The 17,095-nt window shown below is 46.2% G+C and overlaps 1 protein-coding gene across 3 annotated transcripts in view; it reads left to right on the forward strand.

The window, feature by feature from the left end:
• Window positions 1-17,095, forward strand: part of ACSS1 (acyl-CoA synthetase short chain family member 1) — a 74,536-nt gene that overhangs the window by 48,677 nt on the left and 8,764 nt on the right. For all 3 annotated transcript variants that reach the window (XM_050951198.1, XM_050951200.1, XM_050951199.1), the window contains 6 exons: window positions 970-1,122; window positions 2,886-3,033; window positions 3,348-3,485; window positions 5,220-5,312; window positions 13,004-13,116; window positions 15,096-15,222. In XM_050951198.1, coding sequence (XP_050807155.1) covers window positions 970-1,122; window positions 2,886-3,033; window positions 3,348-3,485; window positions 5,220-5,312; window positions 13,004-13,116; window positions 15,096-15,222 — 772 coding nt within the window. The remainder of the gene's footprint in view (window positions 1-969; window positions 1,123-2,885; window positions 3,034-3,347; window positions 3,486-5,219; window positions 5,313-13,003; window positions 13,117-15,095; window positions 15,223-17,095) is intronic.

Genomic DNA, 17,095 nt, shown 5'->3' on the forward strand with positions numbered 1-17,095 from the left:
CTGTTCTGGGGAGGGAATAAACAGGCCAGGAACCCCACATACTCCTGCATGCCAGGCCCACGGTCAGGGTAACTTGTGTAGGGATATAAGGCTCTTATTCCTCCTCACTCCCTGGAATGTGTCAGAATTGAGCCCATAGCATCCTGAATGCCCTCTGCTGGGAGTTCTACCGATAGCTGTGCCTTTTGGGTTACATTATCCAGTAGGGAGCAAAGGATTCTTGCTAGGAAGTTAGCTGGGTCTGTGTTTAGAGAGGGAAAAATAAAACGTGGATTTTCTCTTAAAAAAAAAAAAGTCAAGTCTATGCTACGTATCATCAGCTGTGGCTCTCAGCTCCTTCTCTAACCAGGAAGTGGAGGCAGGCATTGGGAAATCCTAAATGTGACTTAAAATTAAACTGAGAAGTGTAAATTAGAAAAAGAAGACTCCCTAATGGAACTTGTACCCTAAAGACCTTTCTATTATTGCAAAGTGTGCCTCATTATGGGAATCACAGTTCTATTTTCTGCAACTTTTATCCTCCCAAGGTCTTGAAACCTATGAGAGTCCCTGCTGTTTTTATAGATGGCTTTATTAATCCACTTCCTTCTAACACCTGAGACTCTCAGAAGTGTGGGTCTAGAGAATGGGTGCTGCATACATGCCACATGGATGCTTCTGTGGGGTGTGCTGCACACATTCTTTTGTTTCGGAGTCAGGGGAAGAAAGGGTGTCTGTCATTTGAGCATCCATGCCAGGTCATTCTTCATCTGCTGTGTCCTCATGCCAGGTCATTCTTCATCTACTTCTTTGCCTTTCTTTTAGTAAGTACTCTGTTCTTGCCAGTCTCTCTGTAGAAAAAGATGGCATCAGCTAAAGAAATGACAGTTCTTCTATACGTAGCTAGGACCCTGGTGAAACACTGGAATGTTATGAAAGGATTTGCTGCGGGAGGCTAATGTGTTTCTTTTGCTACTTCTCTCGTCTTAGGAGATGGCCAAGGAGGCTCCTGTGTGTGCTCCTGAAAGTATGGACAGTGAAGACATGCTCTTCATGCTTTACACCTCCGGGAGCACGGGAAAACCCAAAGGGATTGTTCACACTCAGGCTGGGTATCTGCTTTATGCTGCTGTGACACACAAGGTACTTCAGCAATGTTACTTGCTGAAAAAGAACATTTGTGCTTTATCAGTATTAATGTGAGACATTTGTTTGTTTCACAAGGCTGCTTCTGTCAGTGTTTGCAAATTATGTGGCATATTGTGTGTAATCGAGTTGAAAAGTACACGAGAGCATATTAATAATTAAATAGTATTGATTTGCTTTCAGGAAGTACACGACTAGTAAATTAGCTCCCAGGGGTTGTAAAGACTCCAAATGATGCAGTGATTCCACCTGAGCATTTTGAATTCATTGGTCATTTACTGGTTTAGTTTGCACTCCAGTTCTGCATTGATTGCTCTTACTGCAGAGAGGTGCTGGATTCCAAACAAGGGACCTCCTTTTGTGACGCTTGTCTGCTGAAGAGCAAACAAATTGTATTAACACTCAGGATTTCTGCCTCTGCCACTGATTTGCAATGTGATGTTGGGCAAGCCCGTTAGCCTCACTGGACCTTCATTTCCCCATAAGCAAAATGGGGCTAACGAGACCATCCCAAAGGAGTGTTGTGAGGCTTCACTTCTTACAGTTTCTGCTTTGAAATCCCCTCCCGAAGAGTGTAATAGAAATCAATCGATTATCATACTGAAGTGTCTAGATGAGATTTCAGTTCTAGTCCCAGCCTCTCTTTCACTTGTAATTTTCTGAGATATTCGTCTTTGGGTTAATCTCAGCTCAGAGGTGAATTTCAGAACATTTGAGGATTATCCATTCAAGATGATGGGGTGAGCTGTAAAACCTTTTTCCAGTGGGGTGGAGTCACACCAGTGAGTTTTTTTTTTCCTTCAAACAACATGGTGAGGCACACAAATCTGTTTGCTTCTCAGTCCAAGAGGAAGGTTCCCAACTTTGGTCTAGGCATTCAGAGAGTCTTGCTTCCTTCACAGATGCTTTCCTCTTAAAATGTCCTGCCTTTCAAGCACTAGAAAATGTACTGTAGGAATAATCCAGCACTGATAGGGACACTGACTGATGAGATCTTTCCTGCTGCTCCATTCTATGACCCTTTGATTTTGATTTCAGAGTAGAGTGTTGGATTTCTGTTGTACTCTGTTTTTTTTAATTTAAAAGGTATATCTAGCTGTAACTTTCCAGCTCTGGTAACATGCATCAGCTGGTGCAAGAAGGTAGATTTCCTAGGCAGAACATTTTTGATGGCTGAGGAAGTATAATCAGCCCCAGATGCTTTTTATGTAAAATGTGATGTTAAAGGCTCTAAGTGTGTGGCTGGAGTGAGGAGTTCCTAGAGCAAGCTGAATGTCAGTGAGTCTCCTTCGGATACCTTCATTAATACCCAGGGTATTAAACAGGAAATAAACAGAACACTTTGTAACTGTAATGTTGGTTAAATCCTGAGGACCAACCTGCCATGAGCTCTGCCTCTCTGGGGAGCCCATTGGCCTTGGTGGGACACTGCACAGGCACAAGTGGCTTCCTACACAGTGTGGGATCGCATCCTTCATTTTTACTCAGCGGACTCCCACTAAAACCAATGGGAGTTTGTCTGATTTAAGGACTAAGAACCACAGGATTTAGCCCACTCCTTGAGTATGAGATGTATTGTAGCCTCCAATCCTTAGGCCAGCCTTGCCTCTGTGCATTTATATCTCATCTGTCTGTTTATGCTTACTTTGTTTATAAGCCTTAAATGATTCTTCGCTGACTGTATTGAAATAATTGATCCTGTGCAGCATATATTAGTTCTTTCAGCATTATGAAAACAGCCTCACTATTTATCTTTGCAGCATGTGTTTGACTACCAGCAAGGCGATGTTTTTGGTTGTGTGGCTGATATTGGCTGGATCACAGGACATAGCTATGTTGTATATGGACCACTCTGTAATGGAGGCACCTCTGTCCTGTTTGAAAGCACTCCACTGTATCCTGACCCAGGTGAGGGACTGATGGTCGCAGTTTTACTTGCACATGTATATGGCTTAGGAGCCTATCAAGTGTGACCTGGCTACCTTAGTGGCTGTATTCTCTTTCCTATTATCACCGGTCCTGTTTCTTTTGAGGATGTTACTATGCAAACCACGAATGTGTATGTACCCAGCGTAAAAAGGTGCCATCAGTATTATATTATAGATACAGCAAATAGTTGCTGTAAAGTTTTGTCTTCATGTTTACTTCAGTGTGCAGCTTTTATAACAATAGCTTTGTTCCAAAACCAGACAGACTAAAGACGAATATTTGGCATTTTGCAGGTCGTTACTGGGAAACTGTGCAGAGGTTAAAAATTAATCAGTTTTACGGTGCACCTACTGCTGTACGCCTGCTGCTGAAGTATGGAGATAAGTGGGTGAAGAAGTATGACAGATCTTCCTTAAAAACCCTGGGTTCAGGTGAGAGGAACTAAATGGTCTTATGAAGGGAATTGTAGGGGCAGATTCCCAACAGATGTAAATCTTGTCGTTCAGTTGAAGTCAGTTGTGCTATGCCAATTTACACCACTGGAGGATTGGCTTGGAATGGCTAAGAATAGATGTTCTTTCAAAAACAGGTTTCACATACAGTTGTTTAGTTACTATTTATGTAGAAAAAATGAAGAGCTCAGTACCAGGGCAATTGAATAAATATCTTTGAATTATTCCCCATTTTCTAGATTCCTTTCTGAGAATAACATTCTCCAGAAAAAGATGCCAAAGAAATTCCGTTGTGCTTGTGGCATCATAGAGCAGTATAATTCTAAGGCTTGGGCTGCGTAGACAGCCCTTGCATCAGCATCGTTTCGATTTTCTAAATTCCCCCCAAATTACCTTCAGTTAGTACTTACATTCCCTTAGATTCTCAAACTGGGGGTCCCAACCCAAAAGAGAGGTGCAGGGGGGTCGCAAGGTTATTGTAGGGGGAGTTGTGGCATTGCCACCATTACTTCTACGCTGCCTTTGGAGCTGGCTGGCCGAAGAGCAGCAGCTGCAGGCCAGGTGCCCAGCTCCGAAAGTCGTGCCCCATCAGCAGCAGCAGTGCAGAAGGAAGGGTGGCAATACCATACCATGCCACCGTTCCTTCTGCGCTGCTGCCTCCAGAGCTGGATGGCCAGAGAGTGGCAGCTGCTGGCTGAGGGCCCAACTCTGAAGGCAATAACACAGAAGTAAGGGTGGCAATACCATCCCATCCCATCCTTTCTTCTGCGCTGCTGCTGGTGGCAGCACTGCCTTTACAGCTGGGCACCTGGTCAGCAGCCACCACTCTCTGGCAGCCCAGCTCTGAAGGCAGCACTGCTGCCAGCAGCAGCATAGAATTAAGGATGGAAATACCATGAGCCCCCTACAAATAATCTTGCAACCCCCCCCAACAACCCTCTTTTGGGTCAGGACCCCTACAGTTACAACACTGACATTTCAGATTTAAATTGCTGAAATCATTAAATTTATCATTTTTTAAATCCTATCATTGTGAAATTGACCAAAATGGACCGTGAATTTGGTAGGGCCCTAATCATATTACACAGGTGCATTAAGCTTCTTCTCATGTTTCAGCAAAATGCTAGCAGTAGTTAGTAGCTGTAGACAAATTATTTATGATCAGAAATGCCTGAGATCATGCAGTAGGCATGCAATGGATTTAGGCTTGGCAGAACTCGATTTTCCTTTTTTTATAATTTCAGTGGGTAATATTGATTATTTTTAAGCATTTTAATTTTTTTTATCTATTTAAATTTTCAGATATGCACAAAATTATGAGTATTAAGCATTTTTTCCCAATTTTTATCAATTTACTTTTTCATAGTTGAGGGAAATTAAAGAGGGAGTTAGACAATAATTATTCAGTGACAGACTTTGAGATTTAAAAAGTTAAACACAAATTGTCAAAATCACATGTCAAAATCTGCAAAGCAAATATTCTTAAATCAAACTGTAATAAGTTCTCAAGCAGCATTTTTCTTACTTTGCCTATCTGTAATTTCAGTTATTATCAATGGAAATATTTTTGGATGGTTTGGTGATATTGACACCTACCGACATTTACCAATAAAATCTAATTCTTCCAAGCCTACATATATTGAAGGGAAAGCACCCTGCATACAAGTCCTTTCACCTGAATTCACCCTTCTTTTTTTACTGTTTCGGGTTTAGTGGGAGAACCAATTAACCATGAAGCTTGGCAATGGTTCTACAATGTAGTGGGAGACAGCCGGTGCACCCTTGTTGACACTTGGTGGCAAACAGGTAAAAAGCACTGATGGGGAAGAAAAACATGTTCACGAGGAATTATCATGGAATGGCTAGAAAGTGGTGACAACTTTGCCACCTTTTGGAGATTTTTTTCCCTGAACACATTTTGTTAACCTTTTGAGTTTTCAGCAAATTTTGATCTGCTCTTTAAACTGGCTGAAACCCAGCAATGTTTTTTCATGAAACATTTTCACTGAAATTTTGAACATTTGAAAGTTTTGAACAGCTCTAGAAGCAGAAAACAATGTTCATTGTTCAGTTGAAACTGAAAGGCTGCTGTCTGAAATGGAAACCACACAGTAGTTATTTTGAGAATTGAACTGAAACGGAAATTTTTAAAAAACTACTTAAGGTACAGCAAACTATAAGATTGAATCACAGATTGTGCCTAGGTCTTTGTTTGTTCTGTTTCCCTCTAGAAAGTGGAACTGTGTAGCCAAGGGTAATTGTTTCATGACTAGAGTTCATAGGAAAAGACAATTAAAATTGCTTTGTTTTGTTTCAGGAGGGACATGGGGAGAAGTTGTTATGCTCTTTTGCAGTTAGCTCTCTGCAGCCCTCCCCGTGTGAATGAGGTAGCTTTATTTGACAGTGACAGAAGAGTGGCCATGTTGCGACTTAATGGGGCTTTTGCACTGAGCCATCTTGCAGAGAGCAGGAGTGCATTTCTGTAATTCGTCAATGTGCGAGGCTGATTCTTGTGCTTCCCATCTTGATGAAGTGAGGCTTGTCTCTCAGTTACACTAAGGCAGAGGTGGGCAAACTTTTTGGTCTGAGGGACACATCGGGGTTCCAAACTGTATGGAGGGCCAGGTAAGGAAGGCTGTGCCTCCCCAAACAGCCTGGTCCCCACCCCCTGACTGCCCCCCTCTCAGAACTCCCAACCCATCCAGCCCCCCCCGCTCCTTGTCCCCTGACTGCCCGGACCCCTATCCCACCCCCTGCCCCTGACAGTCCCCCAGGACTCCCGCCCCCTAGCCAACTGCCCTCTGCTCCTCGTTCCCTGACCACCCCTTCCCGAGACCCCCTGCCCCTAACTGCCCCCCCCAGAACCCCACAGCCTATCCAACCACCCCTGCTTCCTGTCCCCTGACTGCCCTGCCCCCTATCCCACCCCCGCTCCTGACAGTCCCCCAGGACTCCCACCTCCTAGCCAACTGCCCTCTGCTCCTCGTCCCCTGACCACCCCTTCCTGACACCCCCCGCCCCTAACTGCCCCCCCAGAACCCCACAGCCTATCCAACCACCCCTGCTTCCTGTCCCCTGACTGCCCTGCCCCCTATCCACATCCCCGCCTCCTGACAGGCCCCCTGGGACTCCCATGCCTATCCAACCCCCCCTGCTCCTGGTTCCCTGACTGCCCCCCCTGGAACCCCACCCCCTATCCAACCCCCCCCCCAAAGCCCCTTTCAGAATGCAGCCCTGCGAACATGGGTGGAGGACTCAGGAGGAGCAGGGGCAGCTTTGCAGCCAAAAAGGAACAGCGGTTTCCCCTTCAAAGCACTGCTTCTCTCCAGCGCGGCTGCCCTGTGTCCTCCTGAGTCCTCCGCCGGCATTCCTTGTGCTCCCGCCACCTGCACCACCTGCCTGCTCCCCTGAGGCTGCAGGTGAGCCTCCCTCCCTGTCACCTGCCCCCACAGTGCAGCCCTCCCCCTCCCTGCTCCCCTGCGCGGGAGGGATGGGGGGGTGCAGGTGCTGAGCTGCCCGAGTGCCTGGCCCTGGGGTCCCCTGTTGTTGGGGGACCCCGTGCCAGTGCACCCTGTGTTCACTGGTAAATCCGCCCTGAGCCACGCCGCCCGGCTGGAGTCAGCCACGCCGCTGTGCTGCCCAGAGCGCTATCAGCACGGCGAGGTGAGGCTGCGGAGGATGGGGGCTAGCTTCCCTGGCTGGGAGCTTAAGGTCTGGGCAGGACGGGCCCGTGGGCTGGATGGGGCCCGCGGGCCATAGGTTGCCCACCTCTGCACTAAGGCCATTTTGCAATGCTCTAGTAATGGAAAGGTGCCTTAACTTGGATGTAAATATAATCTGCTCCTTAGATGTCTTAACATGACCAGAGTGGTTTAGGGCGGGTTTAGTGTGAGTGACAGTCAGGCCCATATTGTTAATCTGTTGCCTGGATTGGCTATGTCTAGTCCCAGAGGGTATATCTAAACTTGTGGCTGGCTTGTGCCAGCTGACTCAGCCTGAGCCCTGCGAGCCCCAGGAGCTGTTTAATTGAGGTGTAGACGTTTGCATTTGGGATGGAGCCCAGGCCCTGGGACTCTCCCCCTTGTGGTGTCCAGGAGCCCAGGCTCCAGCCCGAGCTCAAACATCTGTACCCCAATTAAGCAGCCCTGCAAAACCAAGTCCCACGAGCCTGAGTCAGCTGACATGGGCCAGCCACAGGCATTTCATTGTGATATAGACATACCCTGAGGTCACTAAAGAAAAACGCAGTCATCTTGATTGTTCTTACTGAAGGACTTCACTGAAGTAAATCCTCCTCTAGACCCTTGCCTGCTCATACCCCAACAACAGGCTCCTGTTCTTCCCTGCCATGGGATGGTGGGAAAGAATCACTTCCTTCTCTCACTGAACAGGGAGCTCAGTGCTAGGCCTGGTCTGCACTGGGTGGGGGGATGTCGATGTAAGATCCGCAACTTCAGCTATGGGAATACCATAGCTGAAGTCGACGAATCTTATTCCGAATTACCTCCCATCCTCATTGCGCGGGATCGATGGCCCCTGCTCCCCTGTCGACTCCGCTACCACCGCTGCTTGCTCTGGTGGCGTTCCGGAGTCGATGGGGAGTATGTTCGGGGATCGATATATCGCGTCTAGACGAGATGCGATATATCGATCCCCGATAAATCGATCGCTACCCGCCGATACGGCTAGTAGTCTGGACGTACCCTTAGTTCTGGCTCTGTTCTGTGCTTCACAAAGACTTACAGCTTCAGCCTTGAACCTTCCGCAGCTCCCCTCCTGCCTGACTTTTTGCTACAGACTTAAAGTAGTAGTCCACATAGCCGCACATGGCCCTCTCCCTCTCCTCTGCCAAAGGAGACCCTCCCACTTCCCTAGCCTCCCATCCACTGCCGATGCAGTGGGTGAATTGATGACCATAGTGTCAGCTCAATTTCATCTTTCGCAATCAATGTAATTTACTTTATTAATTGGCCTTTGTCCTCTGTGGAACATTGTCTTTGGAAGCAGTGTTATGTCACCAGAGAATAAAACTGAACAGGCATAAAAATTAGCAAACCATACTTGAAGAATCCATTTGAAAGTATTTGGGTGAGCAGATAAGGTGAGAGGGGGATTATGAGAGAGAATTTGTGTGTAAGAGAGAGAGGGAGATTAAGCTGGCTCTTAGGCCATGTCTGCATTAGTGGCACAGCTGTAATGATGCCTCTGTAAGATCTCTTGTGTAGCTGCTCTGTGCTGACAGGAGAGAGCTTTCCTGTCGACATAACTAAACCAGCCCCAGTGAGTGGTGGTAGCTGCGTCGGCAGGAGAAACTCTCCCACCAACATAGCGCAGTGCACATGACCACTTACGCTGGCAAAACTTATGTCGCTTGGGGGGATGTTATTTTCACAGCCCTAAGTGACATAAGTGATAGTGGAGGCTTGGCCTTAGTGTTAATATATTAGGCTGTGGTGTCTGTGCTGTGGGTGATAATATGATTCAAAGCTGGTGTGATTTTCGGTCTAGTTTTAAATGATGTAGAATAGAGACTAGACTGTTTAGCTTTTGAATTAGAGTGACACCAAAGGTAAACTGTTGTAAATGATTCTAGAGGCACTGAATTGTATTATAGAATAAATAAGGGCTGTTCTTAGAAACACGTCTCTTAATAGGGCATTTCAGTGCTTAGATTCTTCTTTCTCTGTCACACAAAGGGTATGTGGCTTCTGCTAATGGACTTGCTCCTGCTCCCGTTAAAAAAACCCAGCAAAACTCTCATCAACTTCAGTCGCAGTAAGATTATGAATGTTTGCCAGGTAGCTAGACATATTCACATTGAATCATGTGTTAACTTTTCTGGGTCACTACTTTTTGTTAACTCTTTTCTGCTAATTTGTAAGTATAGTTTGACCCAAGAATGGATTGTGAGTTGCTCCACAAGTTACTAGATTTATTGAATGGAAAGACAGAAGCAGAAAGTAGATAAGGAACACAGGAGGGTAAGGCTTTAAATAAGAGCCTTTCTGCATATAAATTCCATTTGTGCATCTTTCTTAAGAGCCAGATCATACCTTCTGTGATAAAGCCCACAAGAAGTGCACAAAAGGTCCAGGAAACTCTGTGAGTTCAGCTGGTGAAATTGCTAACTGGTGTTCCCCTCCGAGTGGAGGGGGCAAGGAGTGTCCAACCCAGCAGATCCTCCGCCTAGGCAGCATTGCTCACCAAGGAGTCCTGCTTATATTGGGTACCTCAGTCACAACTGCACCCTGCTCTTCTCCATGGCAGTGTTAATGCCACTGCAGAGTCAGCTAAGGAACACACTTTATTTCTAAGACCAAGAAAATCTGTGTTGGTCTCCGAAGTACTGAATTTACTGGGCAGTACAGAATAGAACAGCGGTGGCTTTGGCTTCAAATTTGCAGTGCTACAAACTCTGTTGGAGGAGTGTAGGAGCACTCAGAATGGGTGGGGGAGGAGAGGAGGTTTTGGTGACTGTCAAGAGGAAATAGTTAAGGAAATAGATTAAACAAGAAGCATGCATGTGTGATATTTAAGCAAAAGTCTGTTTGTGCTTAACACATTGCAGAGGTATTCAAAGACCTGAGTGACAATTGCTGAGCGATTCTATCAAGGTCATTGTCAGCTTGGACTATGTGACAAGCAAATGCAAGGTGTGCACATTCAAAGTCCCCACACACCATGGTACCTGACTTTCTCGGCTTTGGATGGATTTAGTTTGTGCAATGTGCCGCTTTGGAGTGGATTGTTCCTCTTTCTGGAGTTCTTTGTCTTCTCTTAATTAAAGACCAATTTAGTTAACTGCTGTAAAACCCCTGCACGGACACACTGGGGTTAAAATCTGGCTTGTGTCAACTTAGCTGAAGTTGGCTCTTTACCATGACAAGCTAAATTGCTGAGTTTAATAGTGTCCACACAGAAATGTGCACGGGTTTAACTAGATCAGTGGAAAAAACATTCCTTTAATTACATCAGTGCAAGCTGGAGCATGGGCTCTGCCTAAGGTACTGCCCGCTGTGCATAAGGGTGGAAAGTTGTAATTTCCTCCCACTCTTTGCATTGTCTTGCCTTTGTTTTATCTTTTTACTTTCTTCAGGGATTTTGCCCCATTCCCCCCACTACCACTGTGCATCTCTCCTTTGGATCTGCACTGCTCTGCTGGGTTTTATGTAGTCAGTCACTGTGCTGTGTAGCAGATGCCAGGGTCTATATTTTAAATGTTGTTTTACAGGAGTGATTTTAATTCATGTTCAGTTGTAAAGAACATCCACTACAACGGAGCTGAACAGACATATTGTACATGCAGCATGAGCTTTGTACTCTGTCGCCTTCACTACTGTGAAATAATAGACGCAGTCCTCCCTGGATTCTATCTGTGCTAGCAGAGGATGGTGTGTGCTTTCTGAAATAGGGAAGTGCTGGCAGGCCTCGCAGCAGTCATGTCGCATTGCACGGAAGTTTCTGATGTGTACACCGTCCCTGAGGAAGAGACTTCCCAAAGCATTTCCCATTTGATATATAAGCCAGCCAGCTCTGGGCCCTTTTTTCTGTGGAGTGATACTTCAGCTCTATGGTTCCACCTAGAGATACCTTCTCCTCCTCCTAGTTATAGAGAAGAGACTAGAGGCAAAATCATAGGCTCTGTCTGTGTAGTCTCTGAAGCCAGTGGAGCAATGCGGATTTATACCAGTCAAGGACATAGCTCGTATATTTTTAAAGTCTGAGATTCCTGTCTCTTTGCTTCTCTTTTGTGCATCTGAATTAGTGTCAGGATATAAAAGATCTGATTAAGGTTGAAATCTCTGATCTGATTTAACATTCATCCCAGCAGAAATGAGGAAAGAATGATTAAGAGGCTCAGTTCAGAATGGAAAATAATCTCAGGATGCCCCTAATGGGTGGGCTATTCTAATACTATGTAATAGTAGTAATTTAGTCTCACAAAGCACTTTGCGTACAAATTCCTCAAAGTGCTGTAAAAACAGCACAAGGAAATAAATCCCCTACTATTTTGTGCTTATATCCCCACTGCTACAATCCCTTGTGGCGTAGAAAATGGGGCTGAACAGCATTTTCCAGGTAGCATCATGTATAAGAAAGGAATCTGAAAATGTGTAAGTGCCACATTAGTGCTCACTACAGTCAGCTCTTGTTGATTTCCATGGAATTATTTTATTCCCTGGATAACTCTAGGAGTGCGTGTGTTAATTTAGGATCACACTCTAGGAAGAGAGTGCATAGGCTGAACCAATGGGCTCCTCCTTCTTAGAAATGTACTCGCTAGGCCACAGCTGCTCCTACAAAGTATATGGGCCACTGCTTCCCTTCCTGCATGGTGCTTTGGCCACTGCTTCTGCAGCTTTAAAGTCAATGGGAGCTTTGCCATTGATGTCAGCGAGCACAGGACCAAGCCCTTGGAGTCAGTTACCCCAATGCAGTGCACTGTGATGCTTCTCTGCACCTGAGGCCAGCTGCTACCCTCGGCCCCATTATTTCTGACTGTCATCTCTTTATAAAGGTGGACACCTGCTTTTGTGTGGCTTATGAGGGCCAAGACATCCAGAGGTTTTGCACTGATATGTCAGCCAACCTTCACTTAATGGTTTTGGGCATCCTGGTGTTCAAAAGACACAGGTGTGCAGAGAGTTTAGAGGAGAGCAAACTTAGTGGTGAAGGGTTTAGAAAATAATGTGCAGGAAGGAAGTCAAAGAGAAGAGAAGAGGAAAGGAATGCATATATTAATTATTCTTCCAATGTTGTCGTTATGGCACCGCCTAGAGGCCAGAGCCCCACTCTGCTAGCCACTGTGCAAACAGACCAGAAAGAGAGTTGCTGGCCAACAATCGACGTTTGTTGAGCTACAACAGGTGGATGCGGCAGATGGGGTGCTCATAGGTAACAACGATACAGTTATGAACAGTGTGACAAGCAGGAGTCACCGCTCACCAGTGGCTAACCATTGGCAAGTGTTTTGTAGGCATCATGGCACAGATGGGTGTGGGTTTGAAGAATATGATAATGTAGCAGCTGTTGTTTGGATTCTCAAAATCATTTCTGAGCTCAGATCTTTCCCGACCTTGTACACGGCACTATCTGTCCAGCCCATGGAGAGGAAATGTATTGGGTATACTGTGGGTACTCTTTGGTAAAGCAAGGTGGGTGAGGTAACATCTTCGATTGGACCAACTTCAATTGGTGAGAGAGGCGAGCTTTCGAGCTGCACAGAGCTCTTCTTCAGGTCAGCTCGGTGTAAGCTCGAAAGCTGGTCTCTCTCCCCGACAGAAGTTGGTCCAATAAAAGGTATCACTTCCCCAGCCTTGTCTCTAATATCCTGGGACCATCACATTCACTACAACAATCAAAGTGTTTTTAGTTGGGAGGGTGTCTGTAATTTGCTGGTCTTGTGTAGCTGAGAAAAGTAGGTGCTTGCTTTCATCCAGCCTCACCTGCCATTCCAGTGTGTCCCAGCCTCTTTTACTTTCTCATTGTTCTTCCAGAAACAGGCGGCATCTGCATTGCTCCCCGGCCCTCGGAGGAAGGAGCTGACGTCATTCCTGCTATGGCAATGAGACCGTTCTTTGGGATTATACCCGCACTGATGGATGAGAACGTGAGTTGGGACTGTGCTCCGCCACTGCGGGCAATAGTGCAAAGACAGGAAAAGAGCTGCTGGAGATGCTGCCCTGGGGTTGTCCGGCTAATTCCCCTATTTCATGCCAAAAGCATTTAGGAAAATGTTTTGTGCCTCATCTGTTCCAATGGCACAGTAGGGAATCAAGCCATATTCATGCATATTTAAATATTCTAGTTAGAAAGCCAACAGCGAGTAGCGAGGTAATGTTTTTGGACTGGCCCCTATGTGATAGTGATGATTGTATAATGTAAGTGCCAATGCTGCAGACACTCATACAGGTGTGTAACTTTACTCACGCATAGTCTCGTTGGAGCCAACGGGACTGGCGTGAGTGAAGTGCACTGGGAACGCAGCCAACTTACAGCTTTGTAGGGAATTGTTCTCCTTAAAATGTTTGCTGAATGTGGATTGTAGCCAACGAACCCCCCTGTGATCTCTGTATAACCAGTGCCCTGCGCAGTGCCCACTAGAGTCAGGCTCGGCGTGTCTGTCTGTGGACATTCATTGATACTGCTGAGAAATAGATATTCTGAAAGTTGGGTACATGACCTTAGACAAAATTTTTCCATTGTTAGTGGCCCCTTTTCCCACAGTGAGAATATTTTCATTGCCCAGTGGTGAGGCAGTGCTGTCTAATACCTTGGGCACAGGGCCAAGACCCAAAACATCTGAGCTCCAGGCCAGTCTGTATTGCTGATTTGGGGCCTGATCTGTGTGCTCAGTGCCCCATAGGCAGCAGTGGATTTTGGCATGGGCTGAGGGGATTGAATACTTGGGGCCTTGCTGTGTAGCCTTAGGCAAGTTGCTTAGCACTGGGTTTTCAAAGGTATTTTGATGCCTAGTGGGATTTTCCAAAGCACCTAAGCATGTGAGGCACCTAACGCCCATTCAAATAACAAGACTTAGGCACTAAACCTGCTTGGATGCTTCACAAATCCTGCTAGGCACCTATCTGTGTCTTGGGCGAGTAAATACCTTTGAAAACTTGACCCTTAGCCTCTCTGCCTCAGTTTCCTGAGCTGTAAAATAGGAAGAATAATACTTAACTCCTCTTCACAATGTCTGTCTGCGGCAGACAGATAATTGGTGATGTGACAGGTGCAGTAACTTCCTGAGTGAGGGAGAGGAAGGGAATCAAGTTCACGACTGTGGTTTGGGTTGTGGGAGTTACTGATGCTCTGCCCTTTCTTCACATTGCTCGGCGATATCTTTGCTCTGAGGGGCCTTGGCCTCGCTAGCCAACAGCTGTCCTGGAGCTGTTATCAGTCCACTCAGCCTGGCTGTCAGGTGGCTTAGGAAGGACACTGCCCTCCCACAGGAGGCTGTAGCCCAGGGACATGTTGGTGAGAGTTGGGAGGGTGGGATGGAGAGTGGTGGGTGCTGTTGCAAGGACACTCGGCTGCCCTGTGCCTGTACTGGGCACAGAGTCAGCCACGGCAGCTCTGGGATCAAGAAGGTGCCAGTCCTTCTGCCACTGAGCTGGGCTCTGCTCTGGCACCAGTTTGAATCCAGCATATGGACCATAATGCTGAAGAGTGGGATTCTGTGAATCTTGTATTGTTCTTTGCACTCCAAGGGGTCACTTGCCTTTCCTTTTGTCTGAATAGCGTATTAGTCATAGAATCAGATGCTGTTATTTGTGTACATGAATGATGAAAGCATGACACAGACAATGCACAGTAATTCCTCTAGTGGGTACATTCCCCCCCCCCCCCCACATGTTCAATTGCTGCCAAAATGTGAGTGGGAAACATTAAGAATAAACCATTGCAATAATAGACACTGAGTCTGCAAATCTGCAGAATGTGAAGGAGTGACACCTTTGAAGTCAACGTAAAACCGGAGTAAAATCAGAATCCGCTCCACATAGCTAGATCGTACTAACCAGCTACTTTCCTTTAATCTGGGATGTTTCCCATCTGGTCTGATGTTCCTTCCTGTGCTTGGACCAACAGGGAAGAGTTATAGAAGGAAATGATGTTTCTGGTGCTCTGTGCATTGCACAGCCCTGGCCTGGCCTGGCAAGAACCATCTATGGAGATCATCAAAGATTTATAGATACTTATTTCAAAATGTATCCAGGTAAGGAGGGTGTCAGGGAAGAGTGATGGACTGCAATATCAGTACCAGCAGGTTGTCAGCAGTGCTATATACAAGATATTGTTCTAGTGAATTGGCTGCTGTGTATCTTTACAGCTGCCCTTTACTGAACTGAATCAAAACTGCTTAAATGCAGTAGTGATTTACAGGTCTGGCTACACAGCAAAGTAAAACCTGTGGCTGGCGCTCAGGCTGCAGGGCTGTTTCATTGCTGTGTAGCTGTCTGGAATCAGGCTGCAGTCCAAGCTCGGGGACTCTACCACCCCACAGTCCTACAGCCTGGGCTCCAGCCCAAGCCCAGACATCTACCCAGCAATGAAACAGACCCGCAGCCTGAGCCCCAGGAGCCTGAGTTGGCTGGCACAGTGTAGATGTACTCTTAGAGCTAGAGGATTTGGTCTTCTTCCAGCTGGTGCAATGAGGTTCCAGTAACTCTTGGTTGCAGCACAATTATAATAATGAAGACTTAGGGAGCGATGAATTTGTTACAAACCAAGTTGTTTTGCTTAGAAAGTTGTTTTTCTCTGTTGCGAAAATAAGACTGACCAAAAATATCCTCTTATTATCATGCCACCAAAAATATCTTTGTTCTGTGGTCATCTTGCACTGTCTTGCTGGGAGTTAATTCATCCTGCCAAACACCACCATCTAATTTCACCCATCATTTCCAGTGCTGCCTTACAGTGTCTAGAAACGTTTGCAGGAATGACCCAAAGAAATGTGGAGAAGCATCGATGGATTGGTAGTGGAATAGGGGAAAAAACCCATCTCCACAGCACGTGTCAGAAAACTCATGTGTTCGGCAATACCTGAATTTGTCAGAACTAGCTGATCTTTTTCTCTTCAGCAGAAGGTTTCCAAGCGTCAGAATTCCACGTCCTCAAAATCACTTCCCTTGAAAGTAGTATTTCTTTTAATAGATAAAGATGAAAAGATTCCTCTGATAGTCTTTCTGCCACTGATCAGAGTACTGAAGCTGGGGTGTTTGACACCCATGCAAACCTGTTTGTGTGCATTATGATAGGCACAGGTTGTGTGTTCAAACAATCTTACAAGTGTGTTTGTTTTTAATTCAAAGTAACCATCAGGGAGTCAGTGCAACCTAACAGGTAGAACACTGGAATGGAACTCAAGATTATTGGATCTTTTCTGTCAATACCTCACTGTGTGACCTTGAGTAGATCAATCCCCTTTACTGATTCTACTTTCTTACCTCTCAAGGGTGTTATGAAATGTGGGGCTTGTCTACATGGCCAGTTAATGTGTGTCAAACTAGTGTGCTATAGATTCCCTCCCTGGCTGGCCATTGATTTGCCATGTAGATAAGCCCCAGGGTCTTGAGTCCTGCTCAGGTGCTCTATCCACTGGACCATGCGGCCTCTCCTGGAGCTAAATCCTGGTATCATGGACATCAGGTCATGATGTCATGGACATCCCATGTATGTTTAACACTTAAGCGAGGTTTAAGGGTTAACTCCTGGCTCTTAAACCGTGATCCCCGTAGGAGTGTGTGTGAAGGGAAGCCAAGTGTGTGCAGAGTGCTAAGTGTGTCAGTGCCTTGTGGGGCCCTGGGAGGGGGATGCTGGCAAGGGGGCCGTTCACCCCACCTCCGGAGGGACAGCAGGAGTCATTGGATTTTGTCAGAATGCTTGATTATCATTATTTTTTGTATTCCCGTGGTGCTGAGGCCCACAGCCTAAGCAGACCAGAGAGATCACTCACTCACTGGGAGAAAAGAACGATTGTTATCCTCATTTTACACCAGAGAACTGAGGCACAGAGAGAATAAGTGATTTGCCTCAGGTCACGCAGGGAGGCTGTGGCAGGGCTGGGTATAGAGCCCAGATCGCCTGCA

This window comes from Gopherus flavomarginatus, chromosome 4 (genome assembly GCF_025201925.1).
Source record: "Gopherus flavomarginatus isolate rGopFla2 chromosome 4, rGopFla2.mat.asm, whole genome shotgun sequence".
Classification (NCBI taxonomy): Eukaryota; Metazoa; Chordata; order Testudines; family Testudinidae; genus Gopherus; species Gopherus flavomarginatus.